The sequence below is a fragment of the Falco naumanni genome, chromosome 14 (assembly GCF_017639655.2).
Source record: "Falco naumanni isolate bFalNau1 chromosome 14, bFalNau1.pat, whole genome shotgun sequence".
In the NCBI taxonomy this organism is placed as follows: domain Eukaryota; kingdom Metazoa; phylum Chordata; class Aves; order Falconiformes; family Falconidae; genus Falco; species Falco naumanni.
In genome coordinates this window covers 3081782-3107887 of record NC_054067.1, presented here as the reverse complement: position 1 = coordinate 3107887, position 26106 = coordinate 3081782, and the positions used below count along the sequence as shown (strand labels likewise).

The window sequence follows — 26106 nt, the reverse complement described above, 5'->3', positions numbered from 1 at the left end:
GAAAGAAAAGGTGTCTATTGGTTCTTCAACTGCTGCTGTTGAAAAACCCTGTGGACAGCTTTGAAATTGTCCAAGCTTGTGCTTATTTTATGCTGCTTTTAACTGGAGAGCTAGAACTGGAAAGATAAGCAGTGGCATTATTTTTGAAGAAGCACCCAGAAGTAGACGCTGTGTGGGAAGTACCGTGCTACCTGGGCTGGTGGCCAGTGTCCCTGCCCATGGTGGGGGGTTGGAACTAGGTGGTCTTTAAGGTCCCTTCCAACCCACACCATTCCATGAATCTATGATTCAAAAGAATTTGCCATCACAGTAACAAGGACGTTCTAGTATGTAGAGGACAGTAACTTTTCCTTCTTTTTAGTATCTAGTGGCAGCTGGTGTTTGGTTTTGACGTTAATCGAGCAGAAGTTCTGCAAGACAGACACCTGGTGTTACTAGAATACAAGTATGGTAGGGGTCTCTGTAATATCTCCTTTCCAGTGCAGAATGTCCTGGGGTTTAGCTCGTGATTTCTGTCCTCACACACTAGTCTTTTTACGTTCTTTTCTCTTCAGTTGTTAAAAGTGTTGAAGAGGGGTTGTGTGTATCTGTGCATGTAGTATGTTTATACTGAATTTTATAAGGAGTTAAGTATGCAGCCTAGTATGTTTGAGAAGGTCACGTTCATTATTTTTGTGTATATCCTAGTATTTCAATAATGAAAAATATGAAGCCCAGCGGTATGACGAATTCTTGAAGATATATGAAAATGCCTCCCTGAAGACTACCTCTACTTTAGCTCTCCTGAATTTTGGACAGAGTGCTATATTTAGCATTGGATTAACGGCCATTATGGTGCTTGCCAGCCAGGGCATTGTTGCAGGTAACTCTTCTGTTTATAAGCTAAAAATTACTGCCTTTTACCTTAATTCATCCATAATAAAGGTGTTCATTTTAATTAACTTGTTTGACGTGATAGTTCATTTTGAGTTTTTGCTTGAGAGTTTTGAGTATTGCTACTTCTTGAAGTATTACTAATTCCATCATATATATATAACAGTATCTAGTATGATTGTATTAGAAACATATTAAAAGTTTTGCAGGTAGAAAATGAGAAAATGTAACTTCAGGAAGTTTCTGTTGAAGGATTATGAAAGACACATAAAATACAAATACTTCTGTGGACCTTCTACAGAGATCCTTTCTTTTTACCCTTCTTCCTTTTCATGTTGGCAAAATTCAGAACTTTTCCCGAATGTGTATATACCAGTGTGCTTTGTCTCCAGTAGTTTTATTACCACTGTCCTTTACTTTCCATAGATTAATAAGGGCACGCTATTAAAGGAATCATTTCCATTTGTTCAAATTTTTTGTCTAATTTACTACATAAAGTAAAACCTGCTTGTTTAGGAAGACAGTACAAGTTTCAAATACAGTAGATCAATGCAGTATTGGGATGGGGCTCAGCTAAAGCAGCGTGCTTTTAGGGTAAAAATAATGGTGCTTTAAACACTGTTAGCATCCAGATGTGTTTGAAGGGTAGACCTTTATATCATGCTGGCTGTCTTGCATCTGCTCTGCTCTTTTTAGGAGATGCCAGGCTAGGGAAGAGTTAGACTGTGAGTGAATAAGTCAGTAGGTGCAGTTTATGGCTGTCCTTAAGAAAAATTAGAATAGCCTTTTAGCAGGCTGGTAGAAATATAGCTTTAAATCATCTTTCTGGACCTGTTTCAGCTGAACTGACCTGGCACTTACCTGTAGCTAGAGTGTTCATCCTGAGTTTTCCCTTGATCAGGGTATTTGATATTAAGCTGCCCAGAGATTCTCACTATGTTTTAGCAGCTCTGTTGTATATAGTATAAAAGTCTTCTCTCTTGTTCGTAACAAATTCTGTCATTTGGATTTGTCTGTAATTTTGCTTAAGATTGTCTTTCCCGATTCTTGTTTTCGTATATTAGCTCCTCTTCTTCTAACTTATTTAGGCCCCTTTATGTTTCTCACTGTGGAGTTTACAGCTTTACAATATGATGTTTTCTGTGAATTTCTTGATATGCTGCTTGTCTTATTTTCCAGGTGCTATTGTGTCCTTAAGTGAAATCCACACAAACATTGCCATTTGTTTCAGGCACCTTCCTATATAAATTCTGATCTTCTGGGAATGCATTTTGTTTACTATTTAAACATCTGGTTTTAGAAATGGGATAAAAGAAACTAGACTTGATTGACTTGGTTATTTTTTTTAAATCTTTTGGTACTTCCTAACAAGACAACCCTTCAAGTCTCCTTATTCTCTCACATCCATTTTGTCTTAAGGCAGCCTTTCTGTTGGAGATCTAGTAATGGTGAATGGATTGCTGTTCCAGCTTTCTCTTCCCCTAAACTTCCTGGGAACAGTATACAGAGAGACAAGACAAGCACTAATAGATATGAATACCTTGTTTACACTTCTCAGTGTAGATACCAAAATTAAAGTAAGTAGTAGCTTATTTTCCTAAAGTATCTGGGTATTTAATAGGGCTGTTTTCTGGCAATGCCATCATTTCACCCTGTTTATTACCTTCCAGGTTTAATTTCTATTCAAGAAAGAGATGTTGTGTAAGGATGCTGTTCTGCCTCCTCTTTAAGTGCAGTTAGTGCAACAGCAGCTGCTTTTTTCTTGCAGAACATTTTAGTGACAGCAAAAGCTTCGTGGAAGCTGTGTTTGTATTGAGATTTTTTTTTTATTTAAGTATTCATGCCTTGTGGTTGAATTTTTATCTGTAACTAATGATGCAGAATTTATCAGTGCAAAAGAAGTTGTGAAGCAGTGTTTACAGCAGAAGTTTTAACCTCTTTTGGGGAAAAGGAGGAACAAACCACCTCTTTTTGGTGAAAAGAAGGAACAAACCAATTTCACTTGTGTGAAGGTTTATAATTATTTTCAGCATATCCAAGCTGGAGTGTCTGTTCGCCTTTTACTGAGCTGGGAAATGGACTGTTCAGCTTGTTGAACTGCTTGAGATACTTTCTGGGCAGCATATAAAGTGGCACTCTTCTTTTAATAGGACAAAGAGCTGGCACCACCCCTGCAGATCACACCACAGACTGCTGCCATCACCTTTGATAATGTGCATTTTGAATACCTTGAGGGGCAGAAAGTCCTTGCTGGAGTGTCTTTTGAAGTCCCTGCAGGAAAGAAAGTGGCCATTGTAGGAGGTAGTGGGTCAGGGTGGGTAAATGGACTAAATACACCAATCGATGTAGAATTTTGTTTCTTAAATGTGTGTTCTTGTGTTTTGCTTTTTATTATTATTGTTTGTGACATCAGTTCTGTTTTAGCGATTGTAAATAGCAGACCAGCAATGTAACATTACCTTCAATTCTTTTCAATTTCAGGAAAAGCACAATTGTGAGATTATTATTTCGTTTCTATGAACCTCAGAAAGGAAACATTTATGTTGCTGGACAGAACATACAAGACGTCAGTTTGGAAAGTCTGAGAAAGGCAATAGGAGTTGTACCTCAGGTATACTGTGTTTCATTCCCCCCAAATAGTCCATCGTAATAGTAATTCTCAGTATTCTAACACTGTGGTTCAATGAAGGCCAATCCTAATGCAGTGGTATTGACACTGTGGTTCAATGAAGGCCAGTCCTAATGCAGTGTTATTGTCTAGCTCCTTTGAAAGTTGCCATGCTGCTGCCTTTTTTTCTTTCTTTTTGTTTTTTTCTTCCCTGGGAAATATTTTTATGTGCATCATCATATAGATCCAATTTCTGAAAAGTGTTTAAGCCTCTTCATGAGAAACTGCCTCCAGCTTTAAGTGATTTAGCTTTATAGTCGATTGCCACCCGTAATGAGTTAGCAAAATGGTAAAAGTATGTGTGACACATATTTAGGACACAAAATGTATTAATCCCATTTTTGGGAAAAGAAATTTCCCCAAATACTTTCACCTTCAGGCTTTATAGAAGAATATAAGCTATTCTGTATTCATTTCTTTCATGGACTGGGGACAGTGACAGTTTTTAAACTATTGTTCGTGGATTCTTGTTTAAAATATTCTTTCTGTAAATGTAGGATGCTGTTCTATTCCATAATACCATCTATTACAATCTGCTCTATGGCAATACCGGTGCAACGCCAGAAGAGGTGTATGCAGTAGCAAAGTTGGCAGGAATCCACGATGCTATTCTTCGAATGCCAAATGGTTACAACACTCAAGTTGGTGAACGAGGACTCAAGCTCTCAGGTAGGATCTTAAGCACACAAGTTTTTTGTATCCCTTTTGCTACCTCAAAGTTCAGTGCATAGTTTATTCCTCAGTCAGACTTGCTTTTAGCTTATTTGCAGTATAACATAATTGTAAGGCTAAATTTTAATACAAAGATCTGTAGTTTAAGGCAACTGTAGTCTGCAAGTTATTTAAAGGAATGTATTTTCAGGGGATAGTGTTAAATGAGTTGATAGGTAAGCATGTAGGTGCATCTAAGTGAAAATGATCTTTCTCGTAATCTATTTGGGTAGTGTGATGTGTGTGAATAGGATTAGGAACTTCATGTATGTGTGCTTTGCATGTAGGATGTGATAGGCTTATATATATATGCATAGACCTTCCAAATTTGTGTTCTTAAATCTAAATTTCAAAGAGCCAAAAGTTAGGTGGTGTTTTGGTTTTGCTGTTGATAGTGAGTAAGGCAGCGTATGTTGTAGTATAGTCATTTTGGACCCTGTTTGTAGTGAAAGGGTATTCAAATATTACATGTTTCTTAACCGTTAATTGTGTAAGAAACAATGTGAAAATGGTGTCTGCGTATCTGCAAGCTACAGATTTATATCATACAACCTTGGTACTGAAACAAAAAAAAAGCATGAGTTTAGGTTCTCAAAGTCCCTTTGTATTTGAGTATGCGCTTTTTAAAATAGCATAACTGTTCTATACTAGAAAGATCATACCATGGCATTAGCCAGGCTTTGCTAGTCATGCTAGCCTTTCGGGCCACTCTTAACAAAAAATCACTTTACTCCTTCTCTACCACTGTCTGTAATACTAAAATCACAAACACTTGTTCCTAGGGAGGATGTTTGAAAGCAAACATTGTTCCTGAGGTGAAGTTATAATGTAAGATGAGAATGTAAATCATATCCCATGTCCTTTTTCTGGTTTTTGGGGGGACATAGGATTTTAAAAATACAGGGTTTAAACTTCTTAGGTAGTAGCTAGATTCCACTGGAATGCTTTCAATCTCAAATCCCTTAGGTTGAAGTTGCTTTGAGACAAAACTAATAGTGATGTCCGTCACATAAATGTAAGACTTAATAAATGTATGTTGAATGAAACAAAAATGAAATCATTGTTTTGGTTGAAGGATGTATGATTCTTATTACTAGGTTATTTTATATACAGTTTAAGTAAGTCTTTATCTTCTTATAGCTCTTAATTTTTTAATAGATATTTGATGCAAGATAAAATGAGATAGTTATTCCATGAGGTTTTCCCCGTTTCACTGATGGGTTTGGTTCCCCTCCTTGGTGGATACGATGAGAAGCAGAAGTTGCATTTCCAAAGTTCGTTAAAACCATCTCCTATTGTCTTGTTTTAAAAAAGCACAACACTATATAGTTTTGCTTAAAATTGCTAGCCCATATGAGCAGTGGTGGGGCACAGTTTTTCATATTGGTTTTGTATCTTTTCCTGATACAATCTTGAAGTGTTTAGGTAAGTGTGAGGGCATTTAAAATATTTGGAAGGGTTTTGACAAAGTAGACGGCATAATGCTGAACTGCAGTACATACACAGCTACCGCTCTGCCTGAGGAGAGGCCGTATCACTGTGGTGACATGTAGGATGTGTCTTCTAAACAACTTCTCCTGAATACTGGGCCTTACCGTGTGGCAGAGCTTAATTGTCTTCCCCTCTGACACAGCGTACAAGACACATTTTTGGGTAGACCAAAGAGCAGGTCAGCTGTTTCCATTTGCATGTGGAGTGGTAGAGGGCAGACAGATCTGCTCTGTTGGGTAGGGGGTATGGCCCTACTGAGGAGAGAGACTTACCTCGGCGAGTTTGGAAACTTCAGGGTTCTGAGGTTGCTGGCGAAAGGTACCGAGATGTGTGGCTCGTTGGGGGCTGTGGGGGGTCCAGAGGCAGGAGCACAGGAGTGTGCTCGGGCAGAGCTGTTGCCTGTTGCAAAGACAGCAAGCTAACGTGGTGTTTCTTACTATGCAGCTGCTGAAGTCAGGAGTCCTGGTCTCTTTGAAACAGAGGATCAGAGGTTACATTCTGTATCCAGAATGTATGTGCAGGAGAAAGCGTACACGTTTGCAGAAGGGCAATACAGAGAAATTGGAAGAGAAATAAAATATGTGAAGCGCAAATCTGGGTGAGTGATAGAAGATATAAAATAGGTACTGGCAGAACTGTAGAGAACCATGATAATAAAGATTTCTCTTGTGCTGCCTGTCTCCCCAAACTAGTAATTTCTAGAAAGAGGGTTTGACTAACAATAGGTTTGAAATGTCTTGACGTTTATAGAAGCATAGCATGGTTTGGGTTGGAAGGAATCTTCTAAATATTATCTAGACCAACCCCATGCTGTGAACAGGGGCGTCTTTCACAAGATCAGGTTGCTCAAAGCCTTAGCCTTATGTTGAAGTTTAGATTAGATTTTAGGAAAAATTTCTTCACCAAAAGGGTTGTCAAGCACTGGAACAGGCTGCCCAGGGAAGTGGTGGAGTCACCATCCCTGGAAGTATTGAAAATGAGGGATGTGGTTTAGTGGTGCCCTTGGCAGTGCTGGGTTAACAGTTGGACTTGATGATCTTAAAGGTCTTTTCCAACCTAAATGATTCTACGAGTCCACGTCCCATTCTAAATCTGGAAAAGTGTGTGCAGGCATGCTGGAATTTCCTTCAGACCTCGAGACTCCTTTAATGGAGCCTTTCTGAAAATGGGTTATACCTTTATTCCATCCTTTATTTTGTGCTACCACTGTGGTGGTCATAAGCACCCATCTAACCATGTTCGACAGAAGTGGTGTTTAGACAGCAAAGGGAAGTGTGTCTTTTTCCCGTCTTGTTTGTATTTAAAGTTCTTCTTTTCAACAAATTAGATGAGTATTGGCAAAGAACAGTAATAAACAAGCTTCAGTAATGTTTGCAATCAGGGTACAGGAGTCTTAGGCTAATGCTCTCAGAAATGTCTGCTCATCTTGGGCTTCCTGGGATTGTGCATTGAGTTGATCTTACATGCAGTTGTGTGCTCGGCTGTTGGGGAGCTAGATGCTGTGTGCTTTTGCTTGCCAGTGCCAGTTTGTGGGTTTAGGTTGGAATGTGGAGCTAATGTGTCCGCTGCGTCCCGTGTGCTTTTGTTAGATCAATATTTTCATTGGTAATGAGAGTTGTAATGGCCAGAAATGGTTTAGTTGTTTAATGGATTGGAGATGTCAAATGCGTGTCTTTTGAGTTACTTCAGTAGCTCCGTAAAAACAAGGCATCTGTTACTTTGAATCTCTGTAGTTTTCTAAATAGTAGTATGGCTCCCTAAATTGTTTGAAAGGTGTATACTAGATTAATTTCTGAGTCTGTTTAATATCTTGTTTGAGTAAGTTCATGTCTGAGAAGAAACAAAGTCCTGACTTGTTTTGTCTTTTTCAAATAATATTTTGTGGGAGAAATAGGGGGAGCGAAAACTCTATGCATTTAAGTGGTCCTCTTTGAAATCCACTCGTTATATGTGTGTGGTGGAAAAACAAGGTTTTCAGGACCACTGATGTGGTGGGTGTCTCAGTGAAAGGCACAATGACAACTTAATACGGGTCCCAGATGTGTGAACTGTGGTAGTAATGTGTGGGGCCAGTAAAGGCTGCAGTCTTAACTTGGGAGCCTGGTTCTGTGAACAGTTAAATCTGATTGCAACAAATTACTAGTTTAAAAAAGAAAAAGTAAATTGGATTCTGCCTGTATGCAAAAATTTGCTATGTTATGGATTCCTTTCTTCTAGTAAATTAACAGTTTACTACTTTGAGGACTGACATTAGAAAACGGTATGTTAGAAGTGCTGTCTTGATACTTTAAAATTGGTGGATTATTTTTTTTTTAATAATTGGCAAGAACCTTAATACATAGAAGATTCCGTAGTGACAGTACGGTAGCATGGATAACAAGCCTCACTACCTGAGTTTCTCTCCCCTTGTGTGGTGGGAGAATTGAAATGGTGAAGTAAGTATTTAGTGCAGTTCTTACTGGTCTTGGAGACTGATTCATCACGAGTAAATAATGAAAACCAAGTTGTGTTGGCTTTATCAAGTGGAATCCATTTCAGTGTCGATGTGTAGTAGGCAGAGCTGTAACAGCCTGAGCCTCTGACTTTGTGAATGAAACAGTTAACATGCTGCTGCTCTGAATGTGAATGGGGAAGAGCATGAAACAAGTCAATATGCTACAAATGTAAGGAAAGACCTTGGATGTTGTTATTGTAGTATGTCTTTCAAACATGGATATTGTCAAGCTGTGAGTTTTGAACATGCTTTACAGGAGAGAGAGGGAGAGTGCATTAAAATAGACTGAGTAAATTGTACAATTCTAATTGCTACTGAGTTCTGCCAAAGACAGTTTAAATTTTAAACTGCAGCATTATTATCAGCCTTTTAAATGGTTTATTAAAGCATGTTCTCTCCTGATAGGAATGGAACATTAACAAGAATATAATTATATTAAATGGAATGTTTTGAAGCCTTGAATAAAACAAAGGAGGGCAAGTGCACAAATGTGAAATGTTTGCATTGCATACCAAATGTTTAGCAGATTTTAAGTTGTCAAATGCACCTGTTTTCCTGTCTGTAAATGTTGACCAAAGTTATTCTTGAGTAGATGTTGGCTATAAGAATTGTGAAGGGAGGAAACTAGTCTGAAACTTGGTTACATCAGAAACCAACATACAGTAGCTTGCATAATGAAGGTGGTATTCAGTACCATATTAATTGTGATCTTTACTGAAATTTGCTGGTTAAGGCTCTTTTGGGTACGGATACTTTTAAGTCTGGGCCATTACGGAATGGAAAGTTAGATGAATTTCAAGGAGGGACTGAAAGAAGAAATGTGTGCACAAGGTGCATGAAATCAAATACAGCAGGTGTGGACAGAGCATTGTTTATTTGTGGGAGAAAGCAGTATGTCTGTATGCAAAGTTACTGTACAGGGCATAGCTTAGAGCAGGTAAATGAGCTCATGCTCCCTGGAGTACAGAGTGAGTTACCGTACATCATCATTACTTACCTGTAGGAGGCTCTTGCCTTGCAGCATATACAAAATAGTTCTCTGTCCTTTTATAAAAAGATAATCTTGAATTGCTTTAGATTTACCAGGGAGCAGGAACCTGTGTGATTTCTTATATAACATGTACAGACCTTTATCAGTAGCAACCATTATGTGTATTTAAAAAAACAAAACAAAACCAACCAACCAAAGCCCCACAGCCCCCAAAACAGTTGCGTCTGCTGTTTAATTTAGAATATCAAGATTGTAATATCATCTTTCTTTTTTTCCCCTCCCCCTTCCCCCCCCCCCCCCCCCCCCCCATTCAGGAGGAGAAAAGCAAAGAGTTGCAATTGCTAGAGCAATGTTAAAGGAGCCACTTATTTTTCTTTATGATGAAGCCACGTCATCTTTAGATTCAATTACAGAAGAGGTAAATTGGGATAACAAAATATAAAACTTAAGTGGTGTAATGATTTGATTCTGATGTTTTTTTTCCTTGTTCTTTTCCTCTTGGAAAGAATTCTGAGCTATCATGGGTTTTCCTGGTATTATTATTATTAAGACATTCTATGTCTAAGCCCTTTTTCTAAAGGCCAGAGCAGAGCTAGTGAGTCTGTCTGCCTCGAGACATAGTTAAGAATATCAACTCTGTCTCTGGGCATATTTTCTGTTTTACACTCTGGAGGTCCCATTCACCATTAAACATTCATCTCTTGAAACTGTTGCAAATACCTCATGCGGCCATGAAGTGTGAAGCTTTCCAATCCACTTTAGAAGGTGTTTAGGTGACATCTAGCATTCCTTAAAGATGTCTTATAAATAATTGTGACATAACGCAGAACAGAAAACCTCTTGTTTATTGTGCAGCATCTTTCTGAGATGCAAATCAGGTAGGTGTAACCTGCAGCGCTGGTATTAATTTGTATTCATTTCACAGGAAGGGCTGTGAAACATCAGAGCGTTGTGACATAGATGTCATGACACTACCACAGTCACTGCATCAGGCTTCATAACTACGTCTGTGCTTAAACAAAAAACTCTCAGCACCAGCAGTAATTTCACAAACTAATGTCATGAAAAACTAGAGCTCGAGCTATGTTTATGTTCACTTATGCAGATTATTGAGCAAATTTATTGACCTGTAATCACTAAATTACTTTCATTTTCCAGATACAAAGAAATCAGAGTACAAACTGTACATCTATATAGTACAGCATTTAAATATAGTACAGTTTCCCCATTAGACCAGAAATGTTCATAACACACGCAGTTCTACAGGACACTACTTGGATTTTTTCTCTTTTGTTTTGCTGTGTTTATTATCATAAGTATTTATATGTATTTATAATCATAAGGAAAGCTGAAAGTTTCAGCAGAACTGCACTTTAAAGACAGCAAATGAAAATGAGTCCTTTCCGCAAAAGTATGTGCGGTAATAGAAATGTTTTCTCACAAAGGCAAGTGGTTTTCAAGGAAAATAATCGCAGTGAGAACATAAATTTCCAGTTAGTGCTGCTTGCACCTGAATGCAGTTTGGGAAGGTGGAAGAGTACTCACAAAGGAAACGGTGGATAGATAATTCCCAGGATTGCTTTATGTTCCACGTTGGCACGATGTTGAGGAGGATTTTTTCTTTAACTTTCATTGATTGCAAAGTAGTGTTATTGTGACGATTTATTGTTTTCACATGCCTTTATTGCTCTTTATGTTGCTTTTGTAGCATGGCTGCATGGGGAACTTTTTCCTGAAATCAAGTAACACTTCTCTTCCTTTGTCCCTTGGGTTATCTGCATTTTTCTGTGAATGCAAGCTTTTTCTTGTAGTTTGAGGACTTTATCAGAGGCACAGGTATTTCGTGCTTGGGATTCTTCTGTTTCTTCTGTAGGTACTCGTAGCTCTTTCTTATTGTGATGCTATAGCAGTACTGGAGATGTTTCTCAAAACTTACAGTAAATTGCATTTTTCCAGACAGCATTTTATTTCTCTTTGTACCACCTAGGAGTGTGCAAGAGTTTGTCTCTGTTTTAATTTTGCAGAATATTCTCAGTGCCATGAAGGACATGGTGAAACACCGAACATCAGTTTTCATTGCTCACAGGTTGTCAACAGTAGTTGATGCGGATGAAATTATTGTGCTGGATCAGGTGAGATGATCACCCTGTGATGTGTAATTTTCACATAATGTCAGCGTTTGTTTTAGAGAGTCTGTGCGTCCATTTTGAAATACTCTCCCACCGAACTACTGAAAGTTCTTTCTTTGGAAATGAGCCTTGTTAGAAAATTCTGGCCCAAGCTTTGCTTTTTATATATTTCTTATTGCAACTAACAGTTTATCAGCTGCAGAAACTTGCATGTGTGACTCTTGTATGTTGTATTTTTACCTCATTTGCATTGTTTATTTAATTGCATGTTCTTTATATGTATTATTGCAAATTTCACTTGATGCTCTGGGACTGGCTTAATGTTGCATGTTTTTAATTTAATTTATTATGTGCTTCTGTCAGGTTAGGTTTCCTAACATGTTCCCCTAATTTATGCTTCATTACCATTACTCAGTGAATGTCTATTTTTTTCACATACATTCACTGGTTTTTTTTTTTTCTTTCAATGGAAAGAGAGAGGACAGCATGTTCTGTTTCCATGCAGATAAAACTGTTGTAGGATTGTTCAGTCTCATTATATAATAAATCTGAACACCATTCTCTATTGTACCTGTGGAAGAGTGTGATTATTCCTTTTCTGTATGCTTCTCTTGTAAGGGGGGGTGGGGAGAGAAAAAGAAAGAAAGTTTCAGCATTTAATTTACTAATACCACTACTCAGCTGTTTATCTCACATTCAGTCTGTCCTAAGTCCATTTTCTTCTCTATCACACGTATCTGGCTAGAGATATAAAATAAACAAATGTCCTTATTAAACTTTGTAGTTACTCTTTTAACCGATGATGCTGGAAATGTAGTGCTATAATCTGCTGATAATAGATGTTAAATTTATCTCTGCATTCATTTTTTTTCAGTTGCTATTTATATGCTTGTGATCATAGGTGTATTTAGTGACTAAAATATGCCTCTCTAAAAGAAAATAAATTACTCCTACAGTACATTAAATGATTTCATGGGGAATTAGAACAAAATCTTATGGTGATGTTCATGACTGTCTGTGCTATACAAATCTCAGCTTCACATGAATTTCAAAATGAAGTAGTGGAATAAATCACTCATGCTGCTCTGTGGAATTTTTATTTGGTTTTGATCTGCTTGTTTTTTCATCTTTTCCTTGAAAAATCATTTCCTAAGGTGTATCCTTTATGTAACTGCACATTAAAACATCTTGCAAATGTTTTTTAACATGTTACAAGGCAATCTGCGACTTTTTGTTTCTGATGCAAGTTTTCACAGCTTACTAAGAGTGTGTTTTGTGTTACACTGTAACTGTTAAATTAAAAATAAAAGCACAACCTAAAACTGCAAAACAGCTAGGGTGCTCACTTACATGAATGATGTTAGTGTAATAAAGATTGTGAATGAGTGAGGCAGTGTGGTGCATCACTTTTAGTGCCCGACTGCTTCGTGAGGCATCATTGATGTTTGCTCAGCAAAAAGTTGCCTCTTGTCATCCCAGTTTGATTGATGAGCGCTGTGTTAGCAACCAGATAAATAAGGCTGGTAGTGGAGATGAGACAAGGTGATTGTGACTGGGTTTGCTTAGCAATGGAAATAGGGCATTGCAATTTCAGCACCTTTGCCTGGGTAACGTCAGAGTAATTCCTGAGTGAGTAAGCAAACACTGTATTGATGATATTGATCCTAATGCTGTGAAGCTGAACAGAGAAGTTAAGTTTTTGACGATCGTGCGAGAGTTAATAAAAAAAAGGCCATAATTCAAAAGCACGGTCTTTATAACAATGAACTCGCTAAATTAACCACTTAAAGTTTTTAAGTAAATTCTGCAGTTACGTTGGTCAAGTGTATGTGTGTTCAGATTCCACCAGCATGACTAGTAATAGAAGTGACAAGACCCAATTTTTTTCCCAGCATGTTCATCAGCAGCTGTCACAAGGAGGTAGATTTAATTGTAGATCAGAATTTAGAACTAATACAAAATCCATGTAGTCATCCGTACAATGCTGTCTTTTCCCAAAGGAAAGAATAGCTGGAGAATGAATACATTATTTTGATTTTAAATCGGCATATGTAAATGTGTATTTCAAAGTAGAAAGATGAGTCTGTTTTTTTGAAGAATAGTGTTGTTTCACTGTCGGTAGGATTTGAGTTCTCCTCTCCAACTCTTCCTTCCCGTTTCCACAATGATAGTCAATAAATCATCTTTGCTCTTGAGAATAGCACAGATGAACTGAACTGCTCACTCGATTTTCATGACGGCAGTTGCAGTGACACAAGTTACTGAGTACTCATCTAAAAGCACAATTTACCCTAATTGTTTTTAGGATTTGATTTTAAACGTGTTTGCTTATCTAGCACAAGTCCCTCTCTTTATGCCTTTACTTTTCTGTGTGTGTGTTATCAAGCAAAGACAAATACATGTTAGTTTTGGTACACTCATCTGACTTTTGCAGTAGTAGTTTAACATGTTGCTGCTCATACAGAGGCCTGTGTTTACTTTAAATAGCTCTTCCAGTTCATGCATGTTTGTGGGCTTTAAGTTTTGTGCACGTGGACAAAAGGCATCCGTGTTCCCATTTACGTAAGCTTGAGGAAAAACCCAGCTCCTTGTTTTCGCCTTGCATCGTGGCAGCAATTCAGTGCGCAGCACACATGCAACCTTTCATTGGCATCCCAAGCTCCTTCTCATTACTAACTGCTGTGATCTATTCTGTAAAACTGTGCCCCATATCTTGGCAGCATTTATATTCCTAAAATCTAGTGATACCCATTACTGACTTACTCCCCTTCTTTTACAGGGCAAAGTTGTGGAGCGCGGTAGACACGCAGACCTCCTGGCAAGTCCTAACAATCTCTATTATGAAATGTGGCATACACAGAGCAGCAAAGTGCTAAATAGTCATAACGATCCACACTGGGAAGAGAAAAATAATCGGATGTCCAAAGAGGAGGAAAGAAAGAAACTAGAAGAAGAAATTATCAATAGTGTGAAAGGCTGTGGAAACTGTTCATGCTAAGTATGAGCCTGGATTCATCTTGTATAATAGGGTAAAAATGCACAAGATTACAGTGAGGTGCAGCTCTTGTTTTTAAGTCAATGTTCAAAAACTTTCCTGGGTTTTTCAGTTTTAGGGTTTTACAGTTTCTCAGAGGGACATAATTTCAACCAAAGGAGTTCTATTTTTACATCTTTAGATATCTCTGATATTTAATGGTACCTGCCAGAGCTGAGCTTTTTCAGAAACTTTAAGAGTGTAACTTACAGCACTTTTTAGGCATTGGTAAATTCTTTGGGGTAGTTGCTTGAGGTGGATTATTGAATTGTAAACAGATTTGTCCTGGATTTACAATATGTCTCATAATGGTTGATAAATATGTCATGTTTTAATTGTAATTGGGCTAATTTAAACTCAGTTGCTAGTGAGGAAGATGCAATTTAATTTCTTCAGTGGTGTTCTGATTTAAAGTGTTCTTCCTTGCAAAGAATAAGAAAAGCCTCTGCAAAATATTAGAGGCTTGGAGTAGCAAACTAAATATTGGGATTATCCATCTCACCCTTCACAAACACCTTTCATACTGGACTATCGGGAAGTGTATTGGTATTATTCTAAAAGAAAACTAACAGTATTTTTAAGAGCTGGCAAAAATCTGGAATTGGCAAAATAGTGTGACTTCACAGAAGACATACAAAATGTTGTATGTAAATACGAAGAATTGGAAGTTTCCCTTAAATGAAAAACTCTAGAGTTCAGGATTCTGTGTCCCCAACATCTGCTGCAGTAGTCAAAGCAGAATGCAGTCATTTTTTCTGTTTCAGTCATGGTCTTAGGGAGCAATTAAGATTCAATAAAGACTTCCATAAATTTCTATTATGTCATTAATGCATGAGAAAATGACCTGCATAATGCTGAAAGTGTTGCTATAATAATCTCCTCATTTCAGTAGTTAAAATTTCTTCAGTGTCAAGAAACCTCAGTCTTTGCAGGGCAGTGCAGCAGGTGTATTGGGTTTGCGTGGCAAGGTTTTGGTAGCGGCGGGGGAGGGGGGGGGCTTCTGTGAGAATGGGGGAAGCGGCCAGAAGCTTCCCCCATGTCCGACAGAGCCCACGCCGGCCGGCTCTGCGATGGCCCCGCCGCTGGCCGAGGCCAAGCCCATCAGCGACAGTGGGAGCCTCTGGGGGAACATCTTAAAGAAGGGGGGAACCCCCTGTGCAACAGCGGCAGAGAGGAGCGAGGCCATGCGAGAGCAGCAGCGCTGCAGCACCCGGGGCAGGGCAGGGCAGGGGGGCTCCAGGCACGGAGCAGAGACCCCCCACAGCCCGTGGGCAGCCCCGGCGGGGCAGGCTGTGCCCCCAGCCCCCGGGGGAGCAGCCCCCTCCCCGCAGCCCGGGAGCCCCCCCGGGGCAGGGGGTGCCCGCAGGGGGCTGTGACCCGCGGGCAGCGGCGCTGGGGCAGCTCCTGGCGGGGGGGGGGGGGGGGGGGGGGGCAGGTCTGGGGACCCCCTGCTGCCGGCTGGGCCTGGGGGGCTGCGCCCGTGGGGGGGACCCAGGCTGGGGCAGTGTGGGGAGACCTGTGGCCCCTGGGAAGGAATCGGGTCGGAGCAGTTCGTGGGGGGCTGTCTGCCGTGGGGGGACCCCGGCTGGGGCAGGGCAGGCTGTGAGGAGGAAGCAGCGGCAGAGCCAGCGTGTGATGGACGGACCCCAGCCCCATTCTCCAGCCCCTGCACTGCTGGGGGGAGGAGGGAGGGAAACCGGGAGTGAAGTTGAGCCTGGGAAGAAGGAACAAGTGGGGGAACACATTTAAGATTTGATCTTATTTCTCATCTTCTAACTGGCAATCAATTAAATTAATTTCCCTGTATCTAGTCTGTTTTGCCCTGACAGTAACTGGTGCTGCTCTCCCTGCCCTTATCTCCACCCAGGAGCCGTTCGTTACATTTCCTCCCCTGCCCAGTGGTGATGGAGCGGCTGGGTGGGCGCTGGGCACACAGCCAAGGTCAGCCCGCCACTGCAGGGTTGTATTTTTAGGCCTCTTCAGAGAAATTTACCGTTATCTATTTATCACTAGTTACTTTGGAAAATTCTTCATGTTGAATTTAAAAATAAAATTTCTTCTCTTGGATATTGAAAAATAACTTTTTTCCTGGGGAATTATGCCAGTATAATTACACTGATGTAATTACGTTTATAAATCAGATGCGAGTTTTCTCGGTGTGGGCACTAGTGAAGTACTGGGTTTGGTGCTTCTGGAAATTTAGTTGCAAGTAGTGTTTGTTTATTTGTGTTATACCTTCCCCTGCAGCTAAATATAGGAACGGTAACTTAAAGGGAGTGAACCTTTGCTGTATTCTCTGCTACTTGCTCATTTTCTCTCTATTAAAATGATGGGTGAAAAAAACCAACCTGGCATCAATCTCCAGTTAAAAATTATTTTAAAAGTATTTCGAATGCAAGGACTTTTATTTTCATCCTTGCAGCGCAGAAGCAAAGTGAAGCTTTGTTAATGTAGTGGCAGTTCAGAATTCTAGCTTACAATCTTCCTTTTATTTTCACTAATTGTCTCCTTTTTTAGTTTCTGACAGCAGTAAGGTTGACTATAAAGGTGCAGTTATCTCTGAGCTGCAACAGTTAGAAAAGGTTTATTAAAAAAATGTTTTTATGAGGCATCTCCCTTTGCTGTATCGTGGCTAATAAAAAAACCAAACAATGTGTCATCCCTCCCCACCCTACAAGAGCTGGTGATTGGAATGAAATAATTTGTCTACCGTTGCACCCAGCAGATAATGTGTGAAGGCTGTAAATAGTAATATTTCAATCCTGAAGATTTTTTTTTTCCTTTGGTACAAGTGTTAGAAATGTCACTGGTCATCTGAAAGATGGAGGAAAAGAGTGCTGGCGTTTTTCCTCAATGAACAGTCCCATTTGTAGGGCTTAGACATCCTCAGAAGCGTCTAAGAGAGCGCAGGAGCTAGCGTTAGCTTTTAAATGGCTGAAACCAAATTTTAATGCCAAACTTGATTGCATTTTGGAAGGAAAGTTTTCAGATGAATGCTGATGTGTATTGTCACTGGGGATGGGCTTTGCAAGTACTCCAAGAGCTGAGCCTTACGGGTTTGGAATGAGGGCTGTTTTCAGATGGTAAATACCAGAATTGATCGACATTTGTTTAAATCCATCCAGGGTTTGCTATAGGTGTAAAGCCGTTAGGACCCCGCCGTGGGGGTAGGTGCCAGTCAGGGTGCTGAGCTGTGTCCGACTTTAAGGACATGGAATGAGCAAGGGCATTTCCTCCTAAGGGAGCCGGTCATAGAATACTTGGTTTAAAGAATTGCCGTGGGTTTCTGGAGACGGCTGAGAACATGCTGTGCCATGGAGTTGCTAGATCAGCATCCTTGACTTGTTTGTGGCTTCATTTGAAGGAATTCTCTGTATGCTTGCCTGTCTGCTTCTGAGGCAGGTTACAAAAGTACACTTCACCATCGTAAATTCAGCAGCTACACACAAGAAATGCAGACAAGAAAAAAAAAAAAGAAAAGGCATCTGTACTAATGAGAGCAAAGAGGTTTTTCTCCCCTCGTTACCTTCCCAAGTAAAATGGGAAAAACTTCCTATAAAAGCAGAAAACATAGTTGCGTGGCTGAGGAGTTGCAGGCGAGCAGGTTCCCCGGCTGCCACAGCTGCGCACAGCTCCGTCGGAGGCAAGAACAAAATGCTGAACATTACGTTCTGCTTGTGGGTGGGCATCTCGGAGAAGCAGTAGCAATAATTGGTGATTCTGTTGTCTGCCAGAAAGTAAAACTTGGGCACTCTTGGATTATTTTTTTAAAATATTTTTATTTCTAATTTTTATTCATACGTTCTGACTCTGAAGTGTCACCATTTGAAGCAAATATTTAAAGTGCTGAATGGGAGAGGCATGGCTTTGGCGAGAGTCTCCCTGTAGTGCACTGACAATATATATGGTGTCTCTTTAAAAAGCTTTACAGTTTCTTAGAGGAAAAGGAATTTATTTTGGAGCTCTTTCAGAGCCTCTGTGGGTCTTGGTAATTCTGCTCTTCTGTAATCTGGAACATCACTTTTCTAAAGAGCAGCTTTTCATATGCTGGACTTTCAGTTGGTTCTTTTTCAAAATTAAAGTCATCTACTACCATTATAAAATCTTTTTGTCTGCAATTTTGGAGTAGAAAAGGCCGTTTAATTTTTTTCCCCTTTCATTCTCTGTTTTTAAAGGAAATGTGTTCGTGGGAAAAAGATGTTAAAAAGGGGCTCTTCTTGCAGTGCATAGTCATCTATTAACTATAAACTTACAGAATTTAATTATAATCCCCATGTAAAAACCTACTAGGCACAGGGTACAATGACACGAGACGCAAAATTTTGGCTATTCTAGCCTGCAAGTTAGAAAACTTAATTAGTGGTTGGTGGGGGGGTGGTTTTGCTTTTCACAAATGGATATTCATAATTGCTGCTGGCAGATGATCCCCCAGTTTCTCACAGCAGTTCTGTTCCATGGGTTAGGAGTTACCTACATCTCGTAACGCTGAGATTTTAAATCGTGTTCAAGTTTCTTTTCAGAATGGAAATATAAAATTTACATTGTACAGTAAGGCTGTAGATGTTGAAAAACAACAAAAGAAGCTAGTTTAAGGTCATATCGTGTAAACATTCTGCTGGAAGACTTCTCTACCCTGACTCCTGTGCTTTGTCTGTGTATAGATAATTATTATTAAATAAAGGATTTATCTTTGTGAATAGAAATGGGTATCCTGTCAAAATGGCTCTCCCAGCTTTGCTGCAATTTCCAGAGGAAACAGTCACTGGTATGGAATATGAATAGCGGTGGTGTTAATAACAGCGATGGGTGTGTGGCTCTTCCCCTCAGCGAGGGAAGCTTTGAACTGGCCTTTTTAGTAAAAGCAGTTGTTTGCCACGCTTGGTAATGACAGTGAAGCTGATAACAATTGCGGGGGGGGGTGAGTTAGCATAAGGCAACCAAATTCCAGATGATCGATTGGAAAGGCGAGTTCATATAGTGCACCTGAATTCTGTTCCCACGCAGCTTTTACAGCCCCTTAATTTTTTGGTGTATGGAGCTGCAAAAACATGTGAAGAGCACTCATGTTAGATGCGTCATGCTGATGAGAGTGAAAATTCTTGTTAAAAGCTTGGCTGTTTCTTACTTTAAAATGCTGTGGGTTTATAAATGTAAACTCTTAACTTGTGAACAGTAGGTTTGTTTTAAGGAATTGCTTGAGCCCTGGATATAACGTTGCGTGTAATTGCTAACTGTATTTCTTTTTTGTGCAGCTGTAACTCTAGTTCCTCATTATCAAATGAGAAGGCAGGAAATGCGGGAGTTTGGAGTTACAGGTCATTTTGATAGTTCACCTAATGTACTTGCACCATATTGATCTGAGCCGCAATAGCCACTGCTCCTGCCGTCACTGCCTCAGAGTGAACGTCCCTGAGCCCCGCGTGGTCTAGCAGAACGCGCTGTGCGTCCGGAACGAATGAATGGCGGATCCCGGTGCAGGCTGGGTGTTTTTCAAGTGTGACTGGATGAACTTCCAGCTGGTGTTTCTAAAGGTTCATTTGCTCTATCTTTAAATCTCGTAACGATGCTGTGCGGGAGTACTCCATCAATGTATACTGACAAAAAAAGTCATTAATTTTTCAGAGGAAAGAGCCATAATGGGAGTATGTTTGGGGTTTGTCTTCATGTATACACATAACTTGTGTTAGTGCTAATTTGAGTTGCATGTGTACATCAAGGAAAACAGTAATTACAAATCCAGCGTTTTACAATCCTCACATAAATTAGGAATCATTTTGAGGTTACCATGCTTGTTTAACACCCCATCTGTGTACGAACAATGCAGAAGTGACAATTTAGTATTCTATCGATTATCTGCTCCTTCCCATTGAAAAAATTCCAATTGCTTATTTTGGTTAGTTGAGCACCTAAACGGCCATCCCTCTTGTTAGTCCTGGCGGCTGCTGGAAACCGGTAGCACTGCTATGCGCAGAGAACGGACCTGGCGGCAGGCAGATGCTTGCCTGACTGCATGCTGGAGAGTTTATGTTCCTTGGAAGGAGCCAGGGCATTTTTCTAAATGAAGAATTTCATTTTTTTTTAAAGTGGTGTGATGTGGCAGTACTGTGCTGTATAGCTGTCTTATTAATGGGACGGTGATGTCATTGATAACATGGCGAGGGAGGTAAATTGGAGGTGGAGACGCGCGAGCCTCCTGTGGGACGGGTACTCTAGAATTCAGCTCCTCCGTGACTTTAATGTGTACATCTGGTTTCTTTATAAGAAAATCCTTCAGTGGTTAGTCCCTGAAAAATACCTTTTACATTCCTGCTCCGTGGCTTTTGATGGGTTTCTGCAGATGATGTGCCCAAACGCGGGGAAAAGACGTGAGCTTGGTGCAGCCTGGAGAACCAGCGAAGCCTTGGGAGACCAGCGCTCGGAGCAGGGTCTGCAGGCTGGGCTGGCTCCGTCCCCGGTCCCTCCGGGTGCTGCCAGAGCCCGGCAGTGGCACCTGCAGTAAGAAACACTCTTCTACATGGCTGGCCACACAGAGCACCGGCCCAGTGCCTAGAGGCGTTGCTGTATGGTGGTGTCTGTGTGTATATATATGTATTTATAAAAAAATACGAGGGGAAGTATTGCTGTGTGTTGCCCTGTGGATGCTTAAGAAAAGAGCCTCCAAGGTGCACGGTGCACGCCGCGAGGTGCTCACCTAGCTGCACCCTGGGCCAGCCCGTTACGGTCCTCTTTATGTGATACCGGCAAGCTGCACGCTAGGCTAACGGTAGCTTCCGAAATAGGCTTTAAGGCATGTGCTGTGAGAGTAAATGATGATTAACTTTCTTTTGAGTCACCAGGCAGTGGTGAAAGTAGAGCTGACAGAATATGGTTTGTGTGCATAATGAAATTGAGGGCTTGCAGAGCTGCTGTGCATTCCTGCAGCTGCAATGTCGTCGTGGCCGTAGTCACCTCGGTGAGGCTGTGCAGCATCTCTCTCGGGTGAGGAGTGTCAATTGTTCTAAGTCGCACAGTGGATTTATTAATATGAAAAAAGAGGAAAAATGCATTTTTACTAGTGTTTTAGGGCAGAATTTAAAACAGCATCCCCAAAGCTGAAAGAGTAAACATGACAGCTCCCCCACATTCCATTTCCAGTTTTCAACGCTTTGTAGCCCTTTATAAATTTGTCAAGTAAAGCATTTATGCCACACCAACTTTAAATGTGTCTTGTAAATCTCTCAGCTTTATCCTGGAGAAGAGAGAGGGGAAGGGAGAAAAGATATTCCCCCTCCCTTATGGAAAGAAAGAAACAGGCTGAAACACAATGTATCAGCTTCTGTTGCACCCTGGAATGCATTGTAAAGTGTTCCCTGCCGATTGCACTGGCCTTGGGCGTACACCGGCAGGTGTTTAGGAAAGTGCAGGTTGAAAAGATGAAAAGTTTCCATTTTACACTAGTTAGAGAAAATGGAATGCGAAGGTCAGTCTGTAATTGGGAGTGAACATTTCAAGTACAGTTGGTGCATGAATTATGAAATGGGCTATGGAGCTTTTAGAAAATAGAAATACGTGTTCATGTATTTTCACGCAGGTGTAAAAAAATATTTCTTCAGTGATTTGCAAAACTTCCTGCCTTTTGAAGAGCAGAGATAAAAGATTGAGCTTATTTACAATTAAAACCAGGGAATGTTTTCTGGGAATAACAGTGTTTGCAGAGTTTGTGAAAGGTGGAGTGACATCGCTTGTTGATGCTGTTACTTGCTATGCGACTCGAGTAATCTAGGAGATGTAGCAGGATACAAGGGAGGGGGAAGAGCACAAGGCAGAAGTGTTTTGGGCTGGAGTTGTTACCTCTGCCTTGTGCAAACTGCATGTTGGTTTGCTTCAAAGGCTGTGTAAGGGTTGTGCTGGTAACGTGTACTGCGTTCATACCTGGGATTGTAAGACCTCACCAAATAAACAGGCACCAGGTGAAGGCTTATGACAGTCCTGTGGTCCCTCTTGGAAGGAAGGTCCGAGGAGCAGTGCATTAAACGTTAGCAAGTTAAGTAAATTACTAAAATGCTAAGTAGTAACATACTGCCACAGATACAGGGAAGCCCATGTGTGGAGTAGATCGATGTGTCGTGTGTTTGCCAGCTTTCCCACAGGTTGTGTTGCAGGTATCACAGATACCTCTGGCGTTAACAAAAGAAGGATTTTGGCAAATTCTGGATTCAACCATTAAAAAGTCTGCGCCTCGATGCGTATATAAAGTTGGATGTGTGTATCTGGGAATTGTTTAAAGAGGAGACTGGGAAGAATATGAATAACCAGTAACCTGAAAAATTGTGTGGTGGAACCACCTGAAGTTTCTCTTTGAGGAGGGTGTGGATGGAATCGATGAATGTTCGGTGGTGTGTGATGTGTCTGGACCATGGAGAGACTGTAATGGGTGCTACTGAAAATGTTGTTTGCCTGAGCAGACAGCGTTTCCCATGTTTTGGGGATAAAAATCAGTCAAATGGCCTCAAGTTGTGCAACGCAGTGAGTTTGGTGGGTTTTTTAATCAGCATTTTACAGTATTTAAATCTCAGAGGAAGAGAAATTCAGAGAGGTGAACTTGGGTTAGTGGTGGGAAGGAAGATTTTTCTAAATTCAATCCCTTAACTGCAAACTTTGCACGCTGACCTTGGCCTCACACAGCAGCGGCTGCTTGCAGTTTCCCTTGCAGCTTTGCCTGCAAGCTGATCACCGCTCCTTGAACATCATCTTCCCGTGCTCTGCTGCCTCTTCTTCCTCCCCTCTCCCCATACCTGGGCAATACATATTCTCCCTAAAATAATTGCGGGCACTTGGCCTGCCTTTGGAGCTCGCCTGTGGCGGCTGCTTTGTGAAGCGCTGCTTGGGGAGCTCTGCCACAGCATCTGCCTCTTCCAGTTTGGGCAGGCGAGCAGCCTGAAATATGAGGCAGCTGATAACAGCCTTCTCCGTGCTGCCTTTTGTCCACTGTGGGTTATGTATTATTCGAGTTCTACAGGCATCTGATTTTCAGCAGCATCTCTGTGTGTGATCGTGTTACGTGGCAGCGCCTCCGAAATGGTCAGATAGGGCTTAGCAGAGACTGGTACGTGCACGCAGTTCTCGCAGTGTGGAAAGGATGATTTTGAATGTCATGTCCACCAAAAATTAGTGTTTACCAGAACCCTTTATTTCTGCTTAGTGCTGCTGCAATGAGCACGCCTCTCCGTTGAAATGTCTGCTTGGGTACTGCTGTAATACATGGAGACAGTTGAATTCAGTCCCCACGAGCCTCATGCTTTCTTATCAGTCCCCTGGAATTGTTAATGTTAGAAATCTCCAGCTGACCACAGAACCCCCCCTTCACCAAATGCAGAACTGCCCAGCTGAAATTCCACCTCCCGAATCCCAGCGTGGGCAGGATGCGGCTGTCGCTAAACGAGCGGTTGGGTGTACGTGCTGGCAGCATGTGGAACGTTGGGATGGATTTTTTGAAAAGCGGTTGCTGGTGCCTGAGCTGTGCTCCCAGCAAAACTGGTGGCTGGAATTTCCACCAGGTATTAGATTTTCAAGTCACATAATAATTTGTACCAAAAAGCGGCTGTAAGTTACTTAAAGAATTCTGAGACTTCCTTCTGTGCATTTTGTGTCATCGCTTTGTCCATTGATCGTTGTAATTCCGTCAGCCGTAGCGGGGTACTGCCGTGGTGCCGTGGCTCTCGGCCACCATCGGGAAGGTGTTTGTCGGCACAGCAGCCTGTGATGCATGCCCTGTGTACGGCGTGCGCTGGAGGGCCGTGTTTAAAACCCTCTCTGTCCTCTTGTAGGAGATGTGGATGTAATTCACAAGAGAGTAACACGCTCAGCTCCTAATTCATACAGATAAAGCCATCATGCCACACCGTCAAGCCCTGAGTACATATATACATACTAAATATAAACACAGAGACCACAGTTAATAAAAGGAGGAACAGAAAACAGCTGAAGGTGGACTGCAATATCGAAAAGATTACCTAGTATAAATAGCATAGGAGTAATTGACAGCAAGCCAAATGCAAATAACGCCGTGAGTCATGGAATCATAGGCTGGTTTGGCTTGGAAGGGACCTTGAAAGATCATCTAGTTCCAGCCCCTCTGCCACCACGGGTTGGAAAACAAAAGGGAAATAGAGAAAACTACTTTTCAGAGTACGAACAGCTCCGGAGGCTACAGAAAGCGTTTTCTGTTGATTATTTTTGTGAGGTTTGTTTTGTTTTAATTTCAGACCCAAAACTTTCTAGCTATTTTTTAACCAACTGGAACGTAGTCAGGTTTCTAGCAAATAAATGTTCAAGTGACAAATGCTACAAAATGGCTGTGTTTTTTATACTTGGGTATTAAAGTCTCTGTGGAAATTCATTCGGTGGGAATATAAGCTCATGTCTGATGGCAGTCTTGAATTTAGACCAAAGCTGCTTTACTGACATCTGAGCTGTCCTGTGGAGATCCTGTTCTAACTAGCAAACCGTACAGACTTTCACAGGCCATAAATTCCACGGAGTACATCTCTTAAGTACTTTGCTCAAAGAAATGTTAAGCTCTTTTACTAAATCTGCAAATTATAGCTATTTGACAACTTTGACTTTACAGTCTGACAGCTCACGTCATCAGTCAGAACGTGATGAGCAGAGCAAGAGGCTGCGTTGCTCGCTGGTGACTTGCAGGAATCTTGTAGTAACAATCAGCTCGAAAACGGTGGAAAGCTGTGACAATCTGGAAACTGTAACATCTGTTAAACACACTCGGATTTATTCCTATTGACTGTGGTGAGATGCAAGTGGTATTTTGTGGAAATGGGGTGGCTGCATTCCAAAGTGGGAGCCCAAAGCCTTCCTCGAGGACCCGTGCTGTCCTTTGGGTGAATGTCTATGTAAATGGCCACGACACACTTTTAACACTTGAGCCGGATTACAAAGAAGTTACTCAACGGATGGTTTCTCTCTGACTGCAGAAGGTAATGAAGTGAAAACAGTTAGCCTATGAGCTGTGCAGGGAGCAGGAGGAGGCGAGAGGAGCCCGAGGAAGGCCTTGCTGCTGAGTGCTTTGCCGTGACCAGACCTGCCTGCATGGGAGGCGAGCGTGGACTAATGGCTTCATGGTTCAGAGCAACTCGGTGACAATGTAAAATGAAATGGGCAGGGTTAGAAGAGGTGTAACCTCACAGGTGTGCGTATGTCATCTAAGTGTAGGAGACCTTGAACGTGCAAGGTGTGGAGGTGTGATCAGTCGAGTGGAAGAGCTGTGTCTTTCTACAAGAAGAGATTCCTCGCTAGATTAGTTTGTTAGGCCCTGTGACTGAAGTATATGGTTACTCACAGTGGAGCAAAGTTTCCCCTAGGATGTGTTGTGCAGGCAACATCTACCTGTTTTAATACACAACTTGCCCTAAAGTTCTCCTTACTGAACCTGCTGTAAGACCTGTTGGAGTGATGGCCCAGAAACTGAAGACAGCGGCAGTTTACCAGGTCGTGGCAATGTGGCCAACATCTCAGCCAGTTCGCTGCTTTAAAATGGGTGAGAAAAGAACATGGCCATAGCAAAAAAGGTCCTTGCCAGTCACCCAGCTGTTGGCCACACAGTTTTTGAATCACAGGTGGTACAACAGAGGTGGGCAAAGCTTTGGGTACGGTAAGGATGTGTGAGGGGAAGCCCTTGGCGCTGAGCACCTCTTGCTGTTCAACCAGATGTTTACCTAG

General features: G+C 41.2%; 1 protein-coding gene across 2 annotated transcripts in view; it reads left to right on the top strand.

The window, feature by feature from the left end:
- ABCB7 (ATP binding cassette subfamily B member 7) overlaps positions 1-15205 on the top strand; it is a 42135-nt gene extending 26930 nt beyond the window's left edge. The window contains exons 9-16 of one of the 2 annotated variants that reach the window (XM_040614291.1): positions 688-862; positions 2293-2450; positions 3024-3187; positions 3355-3484; positions 4039-4210; positions 9543-9646; positions 11253-11360; positions 14137-15205. In XM_040614291.1, the coding sequence (XP_040470225.1) occupies positions 688-862; positions 2293-2450; positions 3024-3187; positions 3355-3484; positions 4039-4210; positions 9543-9646; positions 11253-11360; positions 14137-14355 (1230 nt within the window). In that variant the 3' untranslated portion in view covers positions 14356-15205. Of the gene's footprint in view, positions 1-687; positions 863-2292; positions 2451-3023; positions 3188-3354; positions 3485-4038; positions 4211-6187; positions 6370-9542; positions 9647-11252; positions 11361-14136 lie in introns of those variants that run through there. The other variant, XM_040614292.1, reaches the window with a different exon arrangement.
- Positions 15206-26106: the final 10901 nt, after the last annotated feature.